The 19382-nt window shown below is 40.4% G+C and overlaps 1 protein-coding gene across 2 annotated transcripts in view; it reads right to left on the reverse strand.

Annotated features, from left to right (window-relative positions):
- Positions 1-904: 904 nt before the first annotated feature.
- The window catches only part of Snx12 (sorting nexin 12), a 113912-nt gene continuing 95434 nt past the window's right edge, over positions 905-19382 (reverse strand). For both annotated transcript variants that reach the window (XM_076919140.1, XM_034485136.2), the window contains 2 exons: positions 4148-4215; positions 905-1368 (listed from right to left, as the gene is read on the reverse strand). In XM_076919140.1, coding sequence (XP_076775255.1) covers positions 4185-4215 — 31 coding nt within the window. In that variant the 3' untranslated portion in view covers positions 905-1368; positions 4148-4184. The remainder of the gene's footprint in view (positions 1369-4147; positions 4216-19382) is intronic.

Below are 19382 nucleotides of genomic sequence, written 5' to 3' on the forward strand. Positions count from 1 at the left end.
TTGTTCATTTCTTTTGCCTGTTTGATTGTATATTCCTGTATTTCTTTAAGGGATTTGTTCATTTACTCTTTAAAGGCCTCTATCATCATAATAAGATTAGATTTAAGGTCATTCTCTTAGAATGTTCAGGTGTGTTAGTATATTTATGGATAGCCATTGTAGGATAGCTGGGTTCTGGTGGTGCCATATTCCCCTGGCTTTTGTTGATTTTGTTCTTACACTAACCTTTAGCCATATGTTTGACCATAGTATTAGCAGGCCTGGAAGTCCCTGATGGGAACAGGCCTCTGGGGCTGTAAGTAGAGCTGGCGGTGATTCCTGATGGTTGTAGGCCTCTGTTTGTCCTGTGCAACAGCAGATCTCCAAGGATGCAAGCAAAGTTGTGATCTGGGAAATGAGGTTCAGAGGGGGCAGGTCGGAGCTTGCTGCTGCTTGGTTTGCCCAGAGGGGCTGGCAGGCAGGGAAATGGGGTAGGAGTCCCAACTGGTGGTCATCAATGGCTATAAGCCTCTGGGATTATGATTAGAGGTGTAGACCAGAAGATGGAGAGCAGAGGGGACAGAACAGACCCCACAGCTACTGGGCTTGCCAAGGACCCAACAGGCAGGGGGTTGGGATTGGTGGATCTTACTTGGTTGGCCCTGGTAGCAACAGGCTGGCCTAGAAAATGGAGTTGCAGAATGGACAGGGTGGAGCTCACTGCTGCTGGGTCTTCCTAGAGGGGCCAGTATGCAGGGAATTGGGGTAGGGGTCTCATCTGGTGGTCACTAATGGCTGCAGGCCTCTAGGATTGTGGTTAGAGGTGTGCATCAGATTACTTTTTAAGGTAAATAATAAGATGATTGATCCTTTCTTTGTAACTGCAAATTACAGCCTGCCAATAAGAGAAACTGGCTGAGAAAAGTGTTTTACTTGATTTCTTTATTAATCTATAACAAGTTGCTTAGATACGAATGTATGTGGGTTCTTAGAAATATTTTTTTCACCTGTAATATGTAAAACATTTAATCACATAAAGGTACTGGGGAACTCATTGTAATCATTCACTTAAAGAAAAATAGAATATGACCACACTATAATTTTTATACTGCTTGAGATATTTTGCTGAGGAATATAAGTTGGGGGAGGGGAGGAATAAAGTAGAGAGAACTTGTCCGAGCTGTCAAGAAGATTCCTGTGTCCGTGTGCTCTGCAGATCCTGCACCTCCTACTTCAGACTTCAGACCCAGTTGTGTCAAAGCTGGACTTTGACAATAGGATCTCTACTGATTTGTTAATACTTCATGAGATAAAGATGACAGTGACGTCATTCTGTGATCCTGATTCCATCTTGTACTGTAGCACTGACCTTGTGAACTTGCTGACATGCTGAAAGAAAACATTTGCTTTGAAAAACAAACATTCTGAGGACTATTTGAACTAATCTCTTTCCTTAGAACAATGGTATGGTCTGAACTGATCTGCAGTGGGCCAATAAGCTCCAGAAGTATATTTAGAGGCAGTAGGATGTCTTAGCAAGTGAAAGTACTTGCTTCAGAAGCCTGATGCTCTGAGTTCTATCCATGAACCCACAGTGGAAGGAAAAAAAACTCTTTAATGTTGTCTGCTGATTGCCACACATGTTCCATGGCGCGCACACACACACACACACATACACACACAACAAACACATGAAAAATGTTGACAATAATGATGATGATGATAAATGCTTAAAATAAAAAAGCAAATTTTTCTTAGAATCATAATTCTTGACAGGTAAACTGTGCAACACAATTAAACTTCCTGTTTTTGCTGTCAGCTAACTCTGCAGCCTTCTCCGTGGTGGAGTGCATTGTTGGATTCTACTGGAGTGTGTGTTCCCCTACTTTCAATTCCAATACCCTCAGTAAATACCATTTTGTATCACAGATCATCTGAGTCTCTTTACATGACATTTTCTCTTATCTTTTCAAATATTGATTCCTCTTATTGCTATTTCAAATCTATTATGCTGGCCAAAATCCCCAAGACTAGTAATATTAAATAATAGTGGCAACAACAAGCACCCTAATTTTATTTTCATTTTGAGATGGAGCAAGTAAGGCAGGCATGAGATGCATGTCTTTAATCCCAGTACTCATGAGGCAGAGGCAGGTGGATCATTGTGAGTTTAAGGCCAGCCTTGTTCACAAAGTGAGTTCCAGGCCTGCCAGTAGCTTACACAGTGAGACTTTGTATCAAAAAAGGATTGGGGGGGAAGTGTAATTGCTAGTTTATAGTCTCTTTACCACCTTAAGAAAATGCCCTGGGCTCAGAAGATACATACTTACCATGCAAGCAGGAGAACCAGCTTTCTGATCACCCAGCCAGTCAGGCCACCTGTAAACCCAGTGCTTGGGAGGACCTCCCAGGACAAGCTAGCTAGTTAGTCTAGCCAAATACAATAAGCAAACTCCAGAACAAAGTGGAGAGTGATCCAGAAAAATACCTGGTATCATCTTCACACACACACACATACACACACACACACACACACACACACCTGCCCATGTACATGAAAACACACACCAAGTGAACACACACACATACAAAACTTAAAAAAGAAAATACCCTATTTTATAACATCTTCCCTGTAAGTTCATTTCTTTCATTTTCGGTTTTCTGTCCTCCAGGCTTTCCTCCAAATTTTTCTTTTGGAGGAAAATTTTGGAGGAAATTTGGAGGAAAAACTTCTTGAGAGAATGGAGATATGGTTCAGCAGTTAAGACCTGAGATCAGTTCCATATACCCATGTCAGATGGCTCACAGCCACCTGTAACTCCAGCTCTAAGGGATTTGATCCAATGACTCTGGCTTCTGTGGATACTTGAACTCAAGTGTATATACTCACACAACCACACATAAACACACACTCACCCCCACATATACATATGCACGTGCGCACACACACACACACACACACACACACACACAATACACATCTGGGTGCTAATGGAAGCTGAAAGAGAGCACCTTCCCTGGAGCTGAAGTTACAGATGATTGTGAGGTATCCAACGTAGATGCTAGGAACTGAACTTAGGTCCTCTAGAAGAGCAGGAAGTACTGTTAACCACTGACCACCTCTCCGGCCCCCTGCCTCTGCTTTCTAAAATCACTGTGCATCCCAAGGTTATAGGGTACTACAAATGGTAAGGCCAGGGTAATATGCCAGCTCTATACTCAGGAGTGCAGTAGATTTTAGCGTAGCCCCAGCTGAGCCTGATAGGACAGGGAGGAGCAGGGCTCTGGAGCTCTGAGCAGAGCAGTGTCTACTGCTAAGATGGGAACTTCTTTGTGTTTTTGTGTCCTTACAGGGATCTCTGGAGAAAAAAAAAAGGAACCAGTCTAATGGCTTTAATCTGGTGTTTGTATGGCTCGGTTTTTCTTGGTCCCCACTATTTAAGTCACCCTGTCTGTAGATCCATTCTGATATTCCCAAGCTCTCTGGTGACCCAGCTTGCCCAGATAAGTAAGTCTCTTATTCATGCCAGAAAGTATTTAAAAGGCCTGCTTGGCAGGTTAGGTATGGAGTCATTCTGGAAACTGAGAAGAATCCTAAATTTGAGGACAGCCTGGATTAAATAGTGAGATAATGAGACTGTTACAAACAAAGGTGGCCCTTGGCCACACATTTAAACAATGTCCCTTCAGGAAGTTTCCTCAGTAAGAATTCTGGCATTTTGAGCTCCATTTACCTGTCTCTTACTTTCCTCAGTTGTGTCCAAACTATCAAGAAGATGGCATATGTGGACTCCTTAAAGCTTCTACAGTGTCTCATCCCAAGTCCCACTCTGTGAACCCACCCCACATACTTCTTACCCTCCATGTAGTTCCCTGCTCAGTGTGCCTAGCATTCATTTCCTTTATGAGGCAGATCTACTCAAATGGCAAGATCCTTAGAATCCCAGCACCCAGCTTCTTACTAACTGCTGGTCATTATGAGGGGAACCGGTCATTCTCTTTTTAAGCAACTTTGATATAAACCTTTTCAAAAGTTGTTACAAGTTTAATTAAATTCTGTCTACTAGTTTTTAGTCTATCTTCCTACTTCCGATCTTTCTAATAACCCCTTGATGCTACCTTAGGAATGCTAACCCTCTAAGGAACCGCTGTACTGTGATTTACCTACCTTTTGTTTGTTTAATCATAGACTCTGCAAGTTTACCTCATGGAGAGCAGCCAGTGTAATCCAAGGACCTGGAAGTAAGAGACAGAACACCTGGTGTGAGTGGTAGGGTTGGATAAACCAGCTGTGTCTGAAGAAAAGGCAGAAATATGCAGGTTACAGCCAAGAGCAATAAGGGGAAAGACGAGCCCCTGAAAGGCATCAGTGAGAAGGCATAAATACAGCAATGAAGAGAAATGAAGATTTCAAGGGAATCTGAAGGCACTCAGATGGTGACTTTGTGCTCATATGGCAAAAGATGCAGCAATGGGCGACACTGTTAAATCAAGCATTCGGGAGTAGATGGTAGGATTCTCACTTTTGAGAGAATCTCCAGGTTTTCAGGTTTAAAAAAGTTGTTTCAGGGCTGGATATGCAGCAGCTTGGTGGTAGAGCGCTTACCCCGTTACCTAGCATGACCTGTTTTGATAGTTAGTAAAAAGGGGAACTGTTTTTTTTTTTTCCATCACTTTACTTAAAAGAGCCAATTTTGAGAGTCCAGAACTTTTAAAATGTCACCTGTAATTAAGTGTAGCCAGTTCTATTGCTTTTACCTCTCCTTGTTCTGTTTATTTATTGTAGTGCTTATTGTAGTGTTTCTTGAGGATTAAATTCAAGGCTTGGAGCATCCTGGGCAAATGTTCTATCACTGACCCATACCTTCAGTCTTGTTATGTTTTGTTTACAGTGCTGAGAATCAAACCAAAAATCTCAGGCAATCTAGGCAATTGTTCTAACACTGAAGTATATCCCCAGCCCTTAAAAAAAAAACTTTTTTTTGAAACAGAGTCTCATTACATTGACCAGGTTGATCCCAAACTTCCAATCCTCCTGCCTCAGCCTCTCAAGTATTTAGGATTTGCAGCATGTGCTATCACACTTAGCTTAGTGGAACATACTGTTAAAGTATTCTGGAATAAGCATTGTCCTGTCTTCAGATTTTTACTATTATAAATAATGTTTCAATGAATAGGAAACAAGATATACACAATATTTTTATTCAATATTAATGGCTGGAATAATTTTCCTTCTGACAGTCTAGGGAAATCCCTGTCTGCCCTTAAGGCCAATCCTAGTAATACACAAAGTCTTAGTTTCCATTATTTCTGTTACTTACATAGAACACCACCTTTCTGGTAATTGCAAGTAGAGTGCAGCATCATTACCTGAATTGTTTCCTTTGTATCAGATATACTTCAGGGATGACGATGAGCCCCTCTTTTTACAGCTGAGAATTACTCTTGAGTTATGCTAGAGGTTGTGCTATCAAACTTATTTATTCATTTACTTACTTACTTACTTTTTCATATTTTTATTTATTTGCTTGTTTGGAGACAGGGTTTCTCTGTATAGCCCTGGCTGCCCTGGAACTTGATCTGTAGATCAGGCTGGCCTCAAACTCACAGAGATCCACCTGCCTCGGCATCCTGAGTGCTGGGATTAAAGGTGGTATCTACCACTACGTTGGCCTCTCTTCCCTAATTCTTAAAGGATCACATTCATAAAGTAAGTAAAAACCTCAGGAAAAGGAGAAGCTGGTGAAGATAATCCTTACCCTAGGAAATCTATTTAGCCTATACCATTTGTGGACTATACATTCTGGCTCCATTAGTTTCTGCTAGGGGGGTTCTGAATATTTATCTGTCAAGCACAGGTTAGGGAAGGAGTGACTACAGGATGGAATGAATATAGAGAGGCTAGTATAACTCCATCTCTAAGTGAGATATGGTGTAGTGATTGGAATAAAAATAACTCCCTCCACCCTCTCAGAGGAGAAGGGGAGGGTGGTGGTAGGAGGGATTTATAATGGCGGACCAGGAGGAGGCGGGCAGCAATCATGATGTGATGTAAACTAAATAAACAAATTAATGGAAAAAATAGCCCTATAGGCTCATATATTTGAATGCTTGGTCAGTAGAAAGTGGCACTATAAGGTGTGATCTTGGAGTAGATGTGGCCTTGCTAGAAAAAGTATGTCACTGGTTGTGGGGCTTTGGGGTTTCAAATGTTCAAGCCAGGTCCAGTGTGACTCTTTTCCTACTGCCTGCAGATCTGTATGTAGAACTCTCAGCTACTTCTCTAGCACTATGTCTGTCTTCATGGCTCCATGTTTCCTGTCATGCTGATAATGGACTAAACCTCTGAACCTATAAGCCAACTCCAATTAAATGCTTTTCTTTATAAGAGTTGCCATGGTCATGGTGTCTCTTCACAACAATGAAACATGAAGATGTATGGGGATAACACTCTTTAGAGGGGTTTTAATTCTTCAGAAAGGCTTAAAACAACACTTTACATAGATCCCTTTAAGTCATAAGCATTTCTTGATATGTTTGCTCTATGTTTTCATTTTATTCATACAATAAAAAGATCTAGAGCTTCTATTACACATTCAGACACTGCTAAGAAGTTAAGTCAGTCTTTATCTTCAAGGAGCTCACAATGTAGTAGGGAAGGTAATCATATAAACAGAAAATTACAATACACTGTTAGCATTCTCTAAAAGAATAGAACCTATGCCAGGCAGTAGTGGCATGCAACTTCAATCCCAGCACTTGGAGGCAGAGGCAGTCTCAAAAAACAAAACAAAAGAACAGAACCTATAGAATGAATATATATACATGAATATATATGAATTTAATATATTTATATTAATCACACATAATATATACATAGTATATGTGTGTATATATATGTGTATGTATATGTATATATGTGTATGTATGTATATATGTATATGTATATATATGTGTGTGTATATATGTATATATATGTGTGTGTGTGTGTGTGTGTGTGTGTGCATGTGTGTATGAGAATTTGTTCAATTGGCCAGTCCAACCATGGCTATCTGTCTGACACTGGAGAGGCTGAGAATCTGGAAGTTGCATGAGGCTGGGTGTCTCAGCAGTCCCAATCTGAAGCTGAAGGACTATCAGATTCCTGAAAAGCGGCTGGTCTTCAGTCTCCATTGGAACTCTGAAGGAGGTTCTAATACCAGTGGAAGAGTGCCTTTGCAGCAAGGTAGATGGACTTGCCAATGAGTATGCAAGCAAGCAGGAACAAAGCAGTTGCTTTCTTTCTTTTTTTTTTTTTTTTTTTTCCTTTTTTCGAGACAGGGTTTCTCTGTATATCCCTGGCTGTCCTGGAACTCACTCTGTAGACCAGGCTGGCCTCGAACTCAGAAATCCACCTGCTTCTGCCTCCCAAGTGCTGGGATTAAAGGCGTGCAACACCACTGCCCAGCAAGCAGTTGCTTTCTTTCATGTCCTTTTATGTGGACTGCTACCAGAAGGTTAGGCCAGATTTAACTTTCATAGCAAATTTAATTTAATTTAATTTCAAATAATCTGGTCACGAAAAATCCCTCACAGGAGTTCCCAGCAGCTTGAGATTTAGTTGATTCCAGATATAGTCAAACTAACAGCTAAGGTTAGCCAGTACTGCAGTAAGTGTTCTGAAATCGCCAAAGAAAGAAAGGGCCCACAGAAAGACAGGGACACCGTCAGGAAGAATTCACAGAAGGCCAACACTTATCAAGCAATCTATATGCCAGCTCAGCTCCAAATCGAGAAAGTAAAAATGCTAACAAATCTGTGAACATGGCATATTTAGTTTTAAGACTTTGGTGAGATGGATAAACCCAAAATGCAATGATATACATGTATTAGAATAGCATAAAACCTATTTGTATACATATTAAGGTTTTTAAATATGTAATGTATGAGCCAAAGCTAGACAGTGAGTCTTTGTCTTAGCCCCCACTCTGTCCCCTGGGCCACAACATATATCATATATATATATATATATATATATATATATATATATATATATTACCAGGTGACACAGCATTTGGGAGACTAAGGCAGAAGAACCAGGAATTCAAGTCCAGTCAGGGCTTCATAACAAATGGAAAGCCAACTGAGGCTACATAGTAAGATCCCATCTTAATGAAAGAGAAAGGAAAAAACTTGATCTTATAGGGATAAAACAAGTTAATTTAAAATTAGGAATACCTAGAACCATTCATTGAAATAAATTCTAAATGAATCAACAATTTACCTATTTTATTTATCTACTGCGCTTTAAGATAATTCTGTCTGTTATCTCAGTCCCCCTAGGTCATGGGGTCCAAGTATAAAGGAGCTAGGTACTCTTCTCAGAATCCCATTGGACAGAAAACAAGTTGAAGACAAAAGCTAGCAGTTTGACATCAGGATGTCCTTCAAAATTGACATGGCTGTAGGCAGAATTTAGTGTCCTGAGATTTTAGGGTTGACATTCCTAGTTCCTAGAGATTGCTATGGCCTTCTCTGCTGACGATTTGCATCATGGTAATTTGCTTCCTTAATGATAATAGGAAAAGGTTTTTTTTAACTCTATCTGGTTGAAATAAAGTTTTCTATAACCTGATAGAATCATGAAAATGACAAACTATTACCATTGTCACAGACTGCAGTTTCATTGAGGGAGTTCAATTTTGGCCACATGTTGTGAATGATACAAGTTACAAGTGCTATCTGTCATTGAGAGGAGAGGATTATACAAGATGTGACACCATGGGGTTACCTAAGATATGTCTATCATAGTAAGGCAGACACTAAAGTTAAGAGAAAAGAAGAGTCATACTGTTCACTCAAACATTTAAAGGCCAGGCGTGGTGATGCAGGCCTGTAATCTACTGAGCTAGATTGTCTCAAAAGAAATTAGGCAGGCATAGGTGTACATGCTTTTAATTTCAGCACTTGGAAGGCAGAAACAGGTGTATTTTCATGAGTTCTAGGCCATCCTGGTCAACATAGTGAGTTCCAGGACAGCCAAAGCTACATAGTAAGACCCTATCTTTTCAAAACAAACAAAAACAAAACAAAACAAAACAAAATGAAGGAGCTACCACTTCAAAAGGGCTGTATAAAGAACTCTGCATTCCCTGCTGAGATAGCTATAGCTGTTGAGAATTGTCTAAACACACAAGCACACAACCACTTAAACTCTATGCAATAAAAGCATAGAGCAAACTAAGAAACTAAATTTCCATAAGAACAAGGGAACTCACACTTGAGAACTCACACCCTCAAGCCAGCCCAGCTCATCATGATAGAAGTTCCACTCCAAGCAGATATGACCAAACAGATAGTAATGCTTCTCATCCCAAGTCCTAGCTGGACTTAGAGTATATCCTCAGGAAGGGCCTCCACAATGTTTTCAACGACCGGAGGCTCCAGCAGAAGAGGCACATTTCTGGTAATGAGGCTTAAAGATTAATGTATCCTCCATTCAGCTTCCACTCAAGAGCACATGCTCATGGATCAGAAGACTTGATCCCGCTAGGAAGGCAATGCTCCCCAAATTGAACTATATGGATTTAAGCCATAGGATAATTACCATTAAAATTCCAAGTTGACATCTTTACAGAAACGGATGCAATGATTCTAAAATTCATATGAAAATTCAGGAAGTCCTTCCAACCTTCCCTCAACTGCAAATGACTTGAGATGCTGGAGTGTAAAGGAAGTGGGAAGTTAACTGAAGAGGGTTCCTTGGACAAGGTATCCTGACAAAAGCACTTAAGGGAAAATGAGTTTACTTTGACTCACAGTTCAAGGGTTCCATGGTGGGGAAATCATGGCAATGGGAGATTAAGAAGGTCATTACCACAATGCCAGTCAAGAAGTAGAAATCAATGACTGTTTGTGCTTGGCTGGTTTTCTCCTTTTCATTCAAGTCAAGGACCCCAACCCACAGGAATGATGTCACCCACATTTAGGGTAAATTTTTTTTCACCATAAATTAATGGAAACAAAATAATCCCTCATAGACTTGCTCAAAGGCTTGTCTCCCAGTGTGTCTGGATCCTGCCAAGTTGGCAACCAATATTCACCACTACACACTCCAAAACCTAGCCTACTTGCTCCCCATGTCACCTACCTCAACTTAATGGAGAAAGCTAGAACTCATGTCTCCTCGAGCCTCAGTTCAGAATGACAGAACTGATAGGATCCCCTAGTAACCAAGAGAGTCAAGTAGACAGCATCCATAGCTCTTGAGAATTCCCCCCAATGGATTCTGTCCTCTAACACATGAAGAGAAAATGTCATTTGACCTTAAGCATGGAAGGAAGATCCAACATTCTGAACTCAGCAGAGATACACAGCAATTGTGCCCGGCTGAGGTGCACAGGCCCTCCATGGTTCTATAGTCAACAATGTCCCCTACAATTGTTCTTCTTAACCCATCTGCAGTCCATAGGAAATGCCTTTTTGAACAAAAGAAATGAAAACTATTCTCCCTACTTTGTAGTGAGCCGCTGTGGCCGCACACGTGCGTTTTTCCAACATGGCGCTGGCCACATGTTTCCCCAGCAATAAACAATCATTCTGCGCAGCTGCTAGGCAGAAAGAGCGCCAAACCACTGGCCTATCCCGAGGCGTAATACTGGGTAGTGAGCAAGCAGCCATTCAGAAGTGAATACGTCACTCTAGGGTGTATTTAAGGGACCCTCTTCCGGTTTCTTGGGTCTTTCCGCTTTATCGTGTCCAGTAGTAAAAAGTTCCTCGTGGCAGTAAACCCGTATCGCCTCTTGTCCTTATTCGCGGGCGAAAAGGGATTTTGGGGGCGCGCGTTACACTACTTCTGTATCCACTACAATTTTCTGCCTCTGGAAAATTTAGTCTGCAAATAAATGTGGCTCTAGAAAAATTACTTGTAAGATAAGTTCATCAGAATATTATCTGTATATGTATTCATTTCAAATATTCAACTAATATTTTTTAAAACTTGAAACAAAAATTTCAACAAACCAGAACTAGTAAATTAAAAAAAATAAGACAAGGTCTCTCTTGTCCAAGGTCACCTCTGGCCATCCTTGAACTCGATGTATAGACCAGGATGACCTTGAACTCACAGAGATCCACCTGTAAATAAAATTTGAAAAGAATTTAACAAGCTTACTACCAGGCTGCTAGAGATCTAACTCAGCAGGTATATATAGTGCCTGCTGAGCATACAGGGAGCCAGCCCTAGGGCATTGCTGTCCTAGGTTCAATGCCCAGCACTGCACAAACCACGTGTGGTTGTACACTCATAGAATTTCAGCACTTGGCAGGCACATCAGAAGTTCAAGGTTGTTCTTGATGACATAGAAAAAGCTATCCTGGGATACATGTGACTCAGCCTCAAGAAAAAAAATAATAAAATTTAAAAAAAAAACATAAGAAAACTTACTATAAAACTACAGTAATCGTGACAGTGTGGTATCAGGCATAAATGCAGATATATGAACTAACAGAAGAAACTTGAAAGTCCAGAAATAAAGTCATGAGCCTTCTGACAAGAGTGCCAGGAAATACAATGAAAGGAAAGATATTTTTAACAAACCACTTATTGCCAACTAGAAACCAACTAGGTATGGATAAAAGAAGAAAGTTTGACCCTACCTCTCACTGTGTAAAATTAATTCAAAATAGACCAAGGACCTAAATGTAAGCACTAAAATCACAAAACTCTTGTTAAAAAATAGAGATAAAAATGTATGACCATGATTTTGATGAGAGATTCTTAGATATGATGCCAAATCCAGAGCAACAGAATTAAGGATAGACAAATATTTAAACTCTTGTTCTTCAAACACACTATCAAGAAACTAATGAGTACCAGGCATGGTAGCACACACCTTTAGTCTTAGTACTCAATAGACAGGGGCAGGGGGGTCTTTGTGAGTTTGAGACCAGCCTGGTCTACAAAGTGAGTTCCAGGAGTTTTCTGTGTATAAGACATGGGGAAAAGAAATGAAAGCAGGGGAGGAGAGGAGGAAGCATGGAAAGGAGAAAAGGAGGGAGGAAATTAGGGAAGGAAGGAGAGAGGAAGGAAAGGAAAGGGGAAAGGAGAGAAAGAGTGTAGCAAAGGGAGGGGAAAAAGAGAGATGGTGAAAATCCAATACATAATAGAAATATGTGCAAATTATTTGTCTGGTAAGAGACTTGTATCTAAAATACTCTAGAACTCAATAATAATAAGACAACCTCTTCACATCTATTAAGAGGATTTTTACTAAAACAACACCCCAGGGGAGGGGAGGAAAAACCAAACAAACCAGAAAGTATCAAATGTTGGTAAGGACATGAGGGAATTGGGACCATCATGCACTGCTGCTGAAATATACAATTCTGTAACCACTATAGAAAACACCATGGTGACTCCTGAAATCTTAAAGCATGCAATCACATGAGATTCAGCACTTCCAGTTCTTGGTGTACACTCAAGCAAAGGGAAAGCAAGGAGCTGCCTGATGCTTGGAACCCACAGCCCTAGCAGTATTCTTGACAACAAAGAGGTGGCACTGTCCTTAGAAGGACTACTGCTGTATTCTCTCCTCTCCTTAGTGTTCACAAGCACCAAAGGCTATTCCTAAGCTCTCATCAAAATGAATGAAATGTGGACAAATGCTACTCATAGGCAAACTTAAAGACATTACACTACAGGAAATAAGCCAATAGCAAAAGGGCAAATATTACATGAGTCCTCCCCTATGAGGTTTGTAAAGTAGTCAAATTCATTGAGACTAAAAATGGTGGTTGCCAGGGGCTGAACATAGGAGGGGTTGAGAGACAGTACTTAATGAGTACACAGATTATCTGGGGAAATTGAAAATGTTCCAGAAATGGACAGTGGTAACAGTTTTACGACAATGTGAATGTTATGAAATGTAATGGCATGAATTTTAATAATATAGAACTACACATTTTAAAATAGTTAAGAGAGGACAGAAAAATGGCTCAGCAGGCAGAGAAGGTACTTGCTGCCAAATCTGAGACCCAAGTTTAATCCACCAGAATCCATATTATGAAAGGAGAAAGTGAACCTCTACAAGTTGTCCTCTGACCTTCACATGCATGCTGTTGCCCAGGTGTGTGCACACACTAAATAAAATATATTGTAAATTAATTTTAAAATAATGGTTAAAGGGTCTGGGAGATGGATCAGCACCAAAGACTTAAGTGTGATATACTGAATCTATATAAGAAGCCAGATGTGGTGGTGCACATCTGCATTCACAACACACCTCCCTGGAGAAGGGACTTGGAAACTCACAGGCCAGTCTAGCCCAGAGTATGTTGCTGCACAGAAGCAAAAACAAGGAGACCCTGCAAGGTGGAAGGTGGGAGGCAAGAACTGACTTCCAAATATTCTCCTCTGATTTCTACATACATGCTGTGTGTGGCACATGTACTTGCAGTTAAAAACATGGTTAAAATCATTTTTGTGTTATATATTTTTTACCACAATAAAGGTAAAATGATTCTCTATTTCTTCCTTAGGATTGTGAACAGTCTCCCTCTTCTCTCCTACTAACCTATTTTAAAAATTAGCAAAGCATCTCAGTAGATATTCCTTCAAAAATATGTATAAAAAGCCAAACAGAACAGAAAAGAGTGCTCAATACCAGCTCGATATGAAACTAAAAATTAAGACCATAACCATTAGGATGGCTATGTTAAAAAAAAAAAAAACAATTATACCAAGGATTGGTAAAGGCATGGGATGATCTCATAGAAATGTAAAATGGTATGCCCTTTATGAAAAAGTCTGGTGGCTTTTCAAAATGCTAAACATGGAATTATATAATTCCAGCTCTACTCTAAAGTATGTAATCAATGAAAATGCACAGAAAACATATACCCAGTATTTCTAGGCACATTACTCTAATAGCTAAAAACTAACAACATTAAGCACCTATCAATTGATTAATGGATAAATAAAATCTAGTACAGCCATGCAGTTAAGTAAGATTCTGGGTGCTAGGAGTAGTGGCACATGCCTGTAGTTCCAGCACTCAGGCATCTGGGACAAAAGGATGTCAACTTCAAAGCCAGCCTGACCTACACAAGAAAACGTGGCTCAAAAATAACTAAATAGGATAAATTTGGGATTGAAAGTTTTGAGGGTGAGTTGTTGTCCCTATTGTTCCAATAAGGGTCCTGCCTGGCTGCACGAGGTAGTCTTCTCAGGTTCCATGTCCTCACTGCTGTGAGTCTCAGCTAAGGTCACCCCCATTGATTGCTGGGAGCCTCCCCCAACCTAAGTTTCTTGCACATCCTTTATTCGCCCCCTTTCCCACCCAGTGCCCTCCCTCCATCTGCCTCTTATGACTATTTTATTCCCCTTTCCAAGTAAGATTAAGCATCTTTGCTTGTGGCTTCCTTCTTAGTTTCTTTGGGTCTGTGGAGTGTAGCATGGGTATACTACACTTTATGGCTAATATCCACTTATTAGTGAGTACCTACCATACTGGTCCTTTTGAGTCTGGGTTACCCAGTCAGGATGGTATTTTCAAGTTCCATCCATTTGCCTGCAAAATCCATGATGCCCTTGTTTTCAATAGCTGAACAGTATTCCATTGAGTAGATGTACATTTTCTGCATCCATTCTTCAATTAAGAGACATCTAGGTTGTTTCCAGTTTCTGGATGTTATAAAGCTGCTATGAGCATAGTTAAGCAAGTGTCCCCATGGTGTAGTGGGGCCAAATTTTATCCTGTTTACAAGAAATGAAGGGACAGGAGATGAAGCAGAGACTGAGGGAATGACCAACTAATAACTAGCCCAACTTGAGACCCATCCCATGGGCAAACACCAGTCCCTGACACTATTAATGATACTCTGTTATGCTTGCAGACAGGAGCCTAGCATAACTGTCCTCTGAGAGGCTCCACCCAGCAGCTGACTGAAACAGGTGCAGACACCCACAGCCAAACAGTGGGTGGAGCTTGGGGACTCTTGTGGAAGAATAGGAGAAAGGATTGTGGCCCCTAAGGGGATAGAAACTCCATAGGAGTCCAACTGAATCAACTAACCTGGACGCTTGGGGCTTTCAGAGACTAAACCACCAAGCAAAGATAATACAAGGGCTGGACTTAACCCCCTCCCATATGTAACAGATGCGCAGCTTGGTCTTCAGTCAGTCCTCCAACAACTGGAGAGGGGCCTCTCCCTAAAGCTGTTGCCTGTCTGTCTGTGGATCCTGTTCCTCTGACTAGGCTGTCTGGCCTCAGTGTGAAAGGATACACCTAGCCCTACAGATACTTGATGTGCCAGGTTGGGGAGATACCCAGGGGAGCCTCTATTTTCTAAGAGGAGGAGAGAGGGAATAGGGGGAAGGGGCTGTGTGAGGGGAGACCAGAGGGGAAAGTAATTGGGATGTACAGTGAATTTTAAAAAAATGCAAATAAAAATGTAATTAAAAATCACCCTAAATAATAAATAATACCTCTCTAAATACATAAACTATGTGAACCTTGGAAACTGTATAGTGAAAAGAACCAATCACAAAAGACCATATATTCATTTATACAAAATGTCCATAAAAGATACAGAGAAACAAAATAGATTAGTAGTTGTCAAGGGCTAGGTGGGTTGGGAAGAAATAAGGAGCAACTGCCAATGAATATGACATATCTAACTGAGGTGAATAAAATGTTCCACTGACTGCTCACTTCTGTGAACAAGCCAAGAACACTCACAAAGGTGAATTGTGGGATATATGAATTATAACTCAAAGCTATAAAAAGGAGGACTGGATATGTTAGCTGTGCTTGCCTAACAAGCACAAAGCTCTGGGTTTGATTCCCAATACTTCACAAATTAGGTTTATTATAATGACAGCACTTAAGAATGATAGCAGAAGGGCTGGAGAGATGGCTCAGTGGTTAAGAACACCAACTGTTCTTCCAAAGATCCTGAGTTCAATTCCCAGAAACCATATGGTGGCTCACAACCATCTGTAATTGGGTCTGGTGCTCTCTTCTTGTGTGTCTGAAGAAAGCAATGGTGGTGTGCTCATATATAAAATAAATAAATAAATCTTTAAAAAAAAATGATGGCAGAAGGACCAGAAGTTCAAGAACAGCCTGGACAACAGAGTGAGTTTGAGACCAGCCTGTGCTACATGAGGGGATGGGGAGATGGCTCAGTGGTTAAGAGCACTGGTTGCTCTTTCAGAGGTCCTGAGTTCAATTCCCAGCAACCTCATGGTGGCTCACAACCATCTGTAATGGGATCTGGTGCCCTCTTCTGGTGTGTCTGAAGATAGCTACAATATATATATATATATATATATATATATATATATATATATATATATATATATAAAATAAATCTTTAAACAAACAAACAAACATGAACGAAAGTTCATCAATGAGCCTGGCAAGATAGCTTAAGGAGTAAAGGCACTGTCACAGACAATCCCCACGACCTGTGTGATGGAAGGGGATAATCAGCTTCTGAAAGTTACCCCCATAAACAAACAGACAAACAAATATTAAGTTCCTGATAAAATGCCATATTTACATTGAACATTTTAGAAAGGCTGGTCAATTAACAGAGCATCGATGACTGTGGAGAGGTTGAAATGTCACAGGTACAGGGCCCTAACTACAATCTATCTTGGGCCATCTTTAGCTTTTTATTGTCCACCTCTCTGTATGATCTAGCATCCTTGTGATTATTAGGTAAGTCCTTTTAGAATATAAGCTAGGAATATTAGCAAATAGCACTGGAGGCTATAAGAGAGGTCTCAGCATCTGAGGGCTATATTGCTGTTTTTTTAAAAAGCCTTTCCTGAAACTAGTACAACATGGGTTTTGGAATTTTGGTGGCTGACTTAAATCTGTGTTTTCAGGCCATATTCATTGATATTTTCATCTAAAATAAACTATTTCATATCCTATTCAAGGTGACAGTTGTGTTTTTCACAAAAGAAAAAAACCATTGGGGCTGGAGAAATGGCTCAGAGATTAAGAGCATTCGTTGCTCTTGCAGAGGGCTGAGGTTCAATGCCCAGCACCCTCAGCATGGCTCACAACCATGTAAACCACTCTAACTCCAGGTTCCCCAGTGCCTTCTTCTGACCTCCTAGAAGAGGTCTCAGCATCTGAGGGCTCTAGGAGAGACTTCCCAGGTTTGTTGTGATCTGTCTACTTTCTAGGAACATACATGGTATAGATATATACATATATGCAAGAAAAACATTCATACACATAAAATAATAAAATAAATCTTTTTAAAAAGTGTGAAGCCAATTTATTTAAAAATAAATTTCTCCTCCTCCTCCTCTTCTTCTTCCTCTTCTTCTTCTTCCTCCTTCTTGAAAGGTATGAGCTACCATGCCCAACAATAACTTTTTTCTTTAAAAAATAAGACAAGAAAAAACAGACAGCAGGATAGAGACTGTCTAAGATGCTGTAACTCATTTTTACAATGGGAAATACAGTAGGTTGTTGAATAGCTGTGAACAAGGAGCGAGAACAGAGTACCACTGGAATGTTGGGGATCAGAATGCATTGAACAAGGAGGAAAGAAAAAAAGAAACTAATTGCAAACCTGTCTTCTGAGACTGTAGGTTACAAAAGAAAAAAATAAATTTAGATAAAAAGAACTTAGTTGATTCAGGAAAAGCAAAATGACAAAATGATAGGAATTATGTATTTAATGGATTCAAAGATACACATTTCTCTTTCTTTTTAAAAGATGTGTGTGTGTGTGTGTGTGTGTGTGTGTGTGTGTGTGTGTGTGTGTGCCTGAGGGCAGGGGCCCACAGAGGCCAGAGGCATCGACACCCTGAAACTGAAGTTACAGATGTTTCTGAGCCTGCTGTCATGGGTGCTAGCAACCAAACTCAGGACCTCTGGAAGAGCAGCAGTTGCTGTTAACCACTGAGCCAGCTCTCCAGCCTCTCTTCCATTTCCCCTGACCCCGACTTTTTTTGAGACAATGTCTTATGTAGCTCAGATTGGCCTCAATCTCATAATGTACCAGAGGATGACCTTGAGCTTCTGATCTTCCTGCCTCCTCATTCCAAATGCTGCAACTACTGCATGTTCCACCACATCTGGCTTATGAGGTGGTCATAAGGTCAGCACTCTACCAACTGAATTCCATCCAAAAATGCACATTTGTTCGTATTTTTTGAATTTTCTGAAACAAACACATCAGACAGTTCCTGAAATCTTAGCATCTCTGCTGGATGCAGCAGCACTTGTCATTGCCTGACACCTTCTGGTAAGATACCGAAAGCAGCGGCATTAAAACAGAAAGGATATGAGGCTATGAAAGGAAGCCATGAGACACTTGGAGGCTTTTTTTTTTTCTTTAATTTTCCCTAGTAATCATCCATGTTCTTAACTGCAATGAGTGTTATACAGCGACAGTCCAATAGTAATTCAAGGCATCAGATTTCAAGTATAAAGATACTGTGTTAACACCTTAGCCAATTTATTTCATAGTACTGTTTTCTCTGTGACACACACAGGAATGACATGCCTTCGATGTCCGCTTCCAAGATGGGCATGGTAGCACTCACATCCACACTCAAGAGGTACTAGGCAAGAAGATTGCTGGGAGTCTAAACCCCACCTGGACTACATGAGACCCTATCTCAAACAATAAAACTATCAACAAATATCTGTGTATATAATATGCAGGTGTGTGTACATATACACAGACATATATATCCATTTCTAAGAGAGTCTTAATGAAAATTTAGAGAGATGGCTCAATGGTTAAGAGTTCTGGGTGTTTTTCCAAAGGACCTAGGTTAGATGCCCAGGACCAACATAGTAGCTCACAACCATCTGTAACTCTGGTCCCAGGAGTATGCCCACTTCTGGCCTCCTTTGGCACAAGGCTTGCATTTGATGCATAGATATACAACACCCATATGCATCAAATAAATAAATACTAAAAAGAAAAGAAAATCTTTGGACCTACAAAGTAGGTAGATAAAGGCACTAATGATGAAAGTCTTGCGGCCTGAGTCTATCCCCAAAATCCACATGACAGAAGGAGAGAGCCAACTCCCATAAGCTGACTTCCATATACATGAACAACATGAACACATACAGCAATACTAAGAAAAGAAAATCTTCAACACTTATAAAGCATAAATTCTAAATGGTAAAATGTCCAGTGTGATGATTTAATTGACAGTAACTTGTTCTTTTGTAATAGTACATACATGAGGATGTACTTTGTAGTTATTGCTTCAAATTAGATGAAATACCATAAGACCACATTTTTCCTTGTTAAGAAATTATGTGTGGAGGTGTTTTGCCTGCCTGTTTGTCTATGCTCCATGAGCAGGCAGTGCCCGAGGGAGGGCTCCAGAAGAAGGCATTGTATGCCCCTGGGTCTGGAGTTACAAGTGATTG

The sequence above is a fragment of the Arvicanthis niloticus genome, chromosome X (genome assembly GCF_011762505.2).
Source record: "Arvicanthis niloticus isolate mArvNil1 chromosome X, mArvNil1.pat.X, whole genome shotgun sequence".
Lineage (NCBI taxonomy): Eukaryota > Metazoa > Chordata > Mammalia > Rodentia > Muridae > Arvicanthis > Arvicanthis niloticus.